The sequence below is a fragment of the Triturus cristatus genome, chromosome 5_1 (assembly GCF_964204655.1).
Source record: "Triturus cristatus chromosome 5_1, aTriCri1.1, whole genome shotgun sequence".
NCBI classification, from domain to species: Eukaryota; Metazoa; Chordata; class Amphibia; order Caudata; family Salamandridae; genus Triturus; species Triturus cristatus.
In genome coordinates this window covers 156,702,389-156,708,371 of record NC_140587.1, presented here as the reverse complement: position 1 = coordinate 156,708,371, position 5,983 = coordinate 156,702,389, and the positions used below count along the sequence as shown (strand labels likewise).

Here is a 5,983-nt window from a genome sequence, read left to right as displayed (position 1 = left end):
TGGTGTATTTTACATTTGGGGGAAGGATGACATAGGAGAGTCCAGAGCCATGTAGACGAGATGAAAGAAAGTGCGTGCAGAGGGCAGTGAACAGTAAGGAGTGAGGAGGAAGAAAGGGAAGCGGGAAACCTGCAGCTGTCGGGACGTCAGAAACAGATCTGGTGAGACTGAGAGATGGATCCATGGGACTATGGGAGTAAGGGGAAAGTGATGCGAAGCGAAGGATGGGCGCGAAAGAGACCCTCGGGAGGATACTCTTCCTTTCACTAATCACTGGAATGCTAAATTCACAATCTCGTATTTGCTATGTTCAGAATCGAAACTTTTCCAGGTCTGATTATTCGCAACAATATCATTCATACTCTTTTATCTGATATTGAATAAAAATTGGTGTTAGCGAGCAGTTGTAAAGGTCTAGCTTGTTTTAGGTACAACTTTTTCGATCTGTGACGTGTTTGGTTGGTTTAATAGTAAGCACACACACACACACAGGAAAACAAACATTGGACTAGTAGCACAGTGGGATTCTACATCACGTTTTGGGCCACGCCTTTACTTACGCTAAATGTTGCTAGTTTGAATTTTAGCCACACACACTTTTTAGAGACCCCGCCCCCTCCCACCCCAAGAACCACAGCTTGAACCCCTGTACCTGCCCGTGCGTCATGAGTAGCGCTGTGCACGCTACAAGGGGATTTCTCTGTTAAAAGGCCAGTCAGATTCCTATTGGTGGCACGGTGCCGCCCGGATGTGCCGCCAGAGGTGCTTGCTGCGTCAGCACACAAGTGTGGCCCTCTTCCGGCGGCCCTGCAGCGTCGCCTCTTGACAGCTATTGGCTCCCGGGCGGCAGATATACGGCCACGCAGGATTGACCGAGACAATTCTTCAAAGGAATAGATTATAATGCCGTCTCGCCCTAAATCTGATATGGCAGGTATCCGAAATCGATAGCGCCACACACTCTCTCACCCTCTCTTTCTTATCTTCTAAGGGGGACTGACAAGAAGCATTGGTATGGGGGATACAACTTGCCAGTAGCAAGCCCTTCCTGGTTGTAATTGGTCAGGGGAAGAAGGGGGAGGGGGGGGGGGGCGGGGTGAAAATCACATGTTAAAAAATATTTACTTTTGTCGCATTGCTGTTGGCAAGTGGTCCTTTAAGCTTTGCCCTAGGATTTGGCATCCTTGTGTTCCTTTCACACTAATGCTTACATCTGTTTTACCGAAGTGTTGGGTCCGCTTTATTTGCATCTTATGACGGTGACTTTTTTTATTTACTTGTTTTTCCCAAATGTGCCAGGTAGCAGGTGGCATTGGGTAGGTTGCAGAGTACGTTCCAAGGCACAGTTATTACATTACATGGTTTCACACGTGAATGTGAAGATCTGTACTGTGACAGGGGCTTCGGCAAAAGCAGGGATTTCTCGTGTTTTCGAACAGTGTATTCGAGTTGTGCATCCCCGCTGTTGAAAGTGATTAAAAAAGAAACTGCATCACGAACAATAATTCCACGCCCAGCGCGTGTGCACAATCGTGTTACATTTATACATTAATATATGTGTTTCAGCCTTTCAGGGGATTGAGGTTGAACTGCTTACTACGAATACAGAACACACTGAAACGTCTGGTCTGTTGCCTTTCGCTCGGTGAATGAACACGTGTGGAGGGCCAGCCGTTCAGTGCGGTTGTATTACACGAGGGCGCAGTTCACAGAAGTGGCCACCAGGGGGACCATTGTTGTTCCTGTCTTTCTCATCTTCCTCCAGCTGTTTCGGGCACAGATTGACAGCTCCCTCGGTGTCGGTTACCATGGGGATATGCAAGTTAGAGCAGCCAGGGCGCAGTGCCATTGGCCAGGCGCAGGATCCTCGCCCCTGGGTGGGCGGACCTTGGTTGAGTCCTCGCGTAAAAGGATACCGAGTGCCTCCATTCAGCACTTCAGATACTAAGCGGAGGGTCCCTGGGTCTGGCTGTCTTTGGAGGAGGAGGGTGGTGCCAGGGCAGTGCACGTGAAAGGCGAGGGCTCTGCTACTGTTGGAGACTGGGCACCGGAAGGAAGGAAAGATCCGCTGAAAATCTAAATTTTAAAGGGAAAAAAAGAAACACGTGTAAATGCAGTCCATGCATTAATTCATTCAGAGACTCTGACAGCTGGACGAGTGCCTCAGAGAGCCTGGGACTTAGAGAAGCAGAGGACTGTGCCGAAATCCGAGTAAATCTACAGAGAGTAGGCTAAAAAAGAAAAAGCTCCAAGAAGTACAGGCACTGAGGCTGCTGGGCGCTTTGAGTGGCCTCCGGACTGCTCCCAACGCCCCCGTGGCAACTTTTCAGGCTGCAGGGTGTGTGGCGATGCTTGTGAACCCTCTGGTGCTCTCGGTGACCCCTGCTGCCGATCAGTGACTTGACTCCCCCAGCGCCTGGTGTCCCCCGCCTCGGGGGTGCTGCCGGAGGAAGACCCCTCGCCCACGCCTGCCCCCTCTGCTGGATCCTCAGAGTGGATGGTGGCGCGGGGAGGAGGGAGGGCGCACTGTCAAGTTTGCCTGTCCCAGGCCGGTGGGAGGGGAGCGGAGGGGAGGTGGCAGGCACTGTGAGCCGTGCGCGCCAGCAGCAGTGACACCGCCGGCCCCGTGCATGGACTGGAGATGGCCTCGGAGCTTGGCATGAGCGCGGAGCTGCCCAACAGCCCGCTCGCCATCGAGTATGTCAACGACTTCGACCTGATGAAGTTCGAGGTGAAGAAGGAGCCCCCCGAATCCGATAGGTTCTGCCACCGCCTGCCCGCCGGCTCACTCTCCTCCACGCCGCTCAGCACCCCCTGCTCGTCCGTGCCTTCCTCGCCCAGCTTCTGCGCCCCCAGCCCAGGGGGCCCGCCGGGACACCTCGGCCACCCGGGAGCCGGTGGCAACAACCCGGGCGGGGGCGGCGGCGGGGCCGGCAAGCCGCAGCTGGAGGACCTGTACTGGATGTCCAACTACCAGCACCACCTGAACCCCGAGGCGCTGAACCTCACGCCCGAGGATGCGGTGGAGGCGCTCATCGGCAACGCGCACCACCACCACCAGGGCTACGAGGGCTTCCGAGGCCAGCCTTACCCGGGCGAGGAGCTGGCGCCCCCGGCCGGCCCCGGCGGCGGCGGCCTGCCGCACCACCATCACCACCACCCGGCGCACGGCCACCACCACCACCACCTCAGCCGGCTGGAGGAGCGCTTCTCGGACGACCAGCTGGTCAGCATGTCGGTGCGGGAGCTGAACCGGCAGCTGCGTGGCTTCAGCAAGGAGGAGGTGATCCGGCTGAAGCAGAAGCGGCGCACGCTGAAGAACCGCGGCTACGCGCAGTCCTGCCGCTACAAGCGGGTGCAGCAGCGGCACATCCTGGAGAGCGAGAAGTGCCAGCTGCAGGGCCAGGTGGAGCAGCTCAAGCAGGAGGTGGCGCGGCTGGCCAAGGAGCGCGACCTCTACAAGGACAAGTTCGAGAAGCTGGCCGGCCGCAGCTTCACCTCCACGGCCGCGGGCCGGGAGCCGTCGCCGGCGCACCCAGGCAAGGCGCCGCCCGCGGACTTCTTCATGTAGAGGCGCGCCTGTGCGGTAGCCTCGTCGCCACTGTATATACACAGACTTACCGTGCGAGAAGGGAACCCTCCTTCCTCACTCCCCTGAACCCCATACAACAAGTGCCCTGCTCCGATCCCCGACAGCAACCGCAGAAACCTTCCTTCCTGTTGCCCCTTCTCACGCGAACTTCCAAATCCGGACTCCGACTGGACCTTTAAACAGGAAAAAGTTACCGGAGCCAGAAACTCGCAGCTAAACACAACAGTCTTAAGCTCGCGCATACTTCAACTAAAATAAAAAGGGAGATCGAAAAAGTGAACCGAGGATTGTAACTCGAGGAAATAACTTTTCAAGCAATATTAAGAAGAAAGAGCTTATTCCTGACTGCAAAACAACGCAACATAATACAAAAAAAACGCTGACAGATACTGATGCTAAAAGTGTCCTGCGCAATCTACTGTGGGTCTTAATTTGACACTTTTTAGCAACCCTGCATGCGGGACATGTAAGGTATTCACTCATTGTTTTTTGTACCAGGCGAGAAGGACAGCACGCATGTCTCAGAGTTTATTTAAACCCCCTGCCATGTTCGACTCGTCCCCAAACTTGCTTCAGATTCAGCACTTTTTTTTTGCTCCTTCCGCATCTTTAAATTATTTACCTAAATAGTCTTAAAAATCTAATATATTGTTAACTGAACTTTTTACCTGGAATTTTGCGCTTTTAAGACTCTGACACTAGGAGACTTGATACAAACTCCCCTGATATAAAAATAATCATTTTGGGGCTATGCTGTCTGAAGTGATGAGTGTTACTTGCTTTTAACTTGTTATTTATCGCCCTCCCCAACCCTTTCCCCTATTTATGTTTTCTGGAAAACCTGAGCCAATATTCGCATTATTTAAGGTGACATCTTTGTAAATATTGTAGAGCTATATGGTTTGTTTTCTTTTACTTTACCCCAGCCTCCTTTTTTTTAGCTCGGGAATATAAAGGAAAAAACAACCTAAAAACCAACGAATACGTCTTAATGAAAGTTTGTATGTAATAAGAGCATGCAAGAAATATTCAAACAAGTATCGTATTTAACAGAGGCAGGTCACGGGGCCTCGTGCACTATATAATGGAGTCAAACGGATACTTACTATTGTTGTTTTGTCCTAGAGATTTTTTTAAAAGACACAGGTATCTATGCTGTTGGGAAAAGAAAATGCGCCCAATGCATGGGGACAATTGCATTCTGAAACCCCCTGGTAGGCAAAGCATAAACCTGGAATGGAACGACTGCTACACTCTATGCACCACATGTATTTATGAATTTCCGTTGGGCATTTTTATTTTTAAATTGCACCTTTCCGTGGAAAATGGGCACCATTTCTGCAAAAGCAACGTAAACGAAAGGCGCACAACAGTTGTGCTTGTGCAGTTTAAAGTCTCACTGAGAGGTGACCAGTGGTTTTTCAAAAAAATTATTTTCTATTGGAAAACAGTTTCACTTTGTGAGCTGGTGCGCACCGGGGCTTTTATGCAATGTAGTCGCAGTGTTTCCGGTGGTTGCCAACACTGCATCTCGTTGAAATGTTGTATTTTTGTTTTTATTTTGTATAAACTGTTTTTTTGGAAGAACTGGGCTGATGCAACCTCAAACCCTACTTCTGTTTTTGATGCTCATGACGTGTTCTCGTTCTTTTTGCATTGCCTATCAATGCTAAAAAGACACAAGGAAAACTGAACGTGTTCAGCTTTCGTTTGCTATAAACAAAAATAAAAACTCTTTGGAAAGATGAAGATGTTGCACTTCCGGTTTTTGTGCTTGGCTAAAATAACTACCTACAATTGTTTCTGATGTCTGTTTGCAAGAAGCGCTGCGTGGAGGGTTGAAGTGCTGTTGTTAAAGTGTTTCTGCCTGGAGCAAGTTACGCGAGAGTTTGGTAGAACGCTGTCAACCGAAAAGGCAGCTCGGGTGGTTTGTGTTCCTGTTTCTGAGGGTGGGGTGCATCCTGCATTTCTTCCTTCGAAATTTGGAAGTGCAAACAGTAAGCAGTGTTTTGTGGTCAGTTTTATTGGACTGGCCAGAGGGGTCTGTGTGGCTGAGAAGGGCCTCGCCACCCAGACACTTCGCTGAAGCTGACCCCCCAAACTGCAGACGGGGTGGGGACACTCGCCTAGCTCACTAGAGATTGTGCAACAGGCTCGGACAGTGAAACGAGGCGTGTAGTAACTGTCACGAGGCGTGTATCTCCCTACGCGGTGTTCATGTGCCTAATACACTTGTCTTCAACTTGGCGGGAGTCGAGTCTACTTGTGTGGCCTGCCTGCTTCCAGTGCGCAGTTTGTGGAGTAAAACTCATTCGAAACGAGGGAGGAGTTCTAATTCTCTACTCCCTAGTTTGCAGGATTGCGTGATCCTGGGCACATCGGTCTTACATT

At 51.1% G+C, this 5,983-nt stretch overlaps 1 protein-coding gene across 1 annotated transcript; it reads left to right on the top strand.

Annotated features, from left to right (window-relative positions):
- The first annotated feature begins 1,950 nt into the window (after window positions 1–1,950).
- On the top strand, window positions 1,951–5,341 carry MAFA (MAF bZIP transcription factor A). Its single transcript, XM_085604687.1, has one exon. The coding sequence runs from the start codon at window positions 2,642–2,644 to the stop codon at window positions 3,569–3,571; it is 930 nt and encodes a 309-aa protein (XP_085460813.1). The 5' UTR covers window positions 1,951–2,641; the 3' UTR covers window positions 3,572–5,341.
- The last annotated feature ends 642 nt before the right edge of the window (window positions 5,342–5,983 follow it).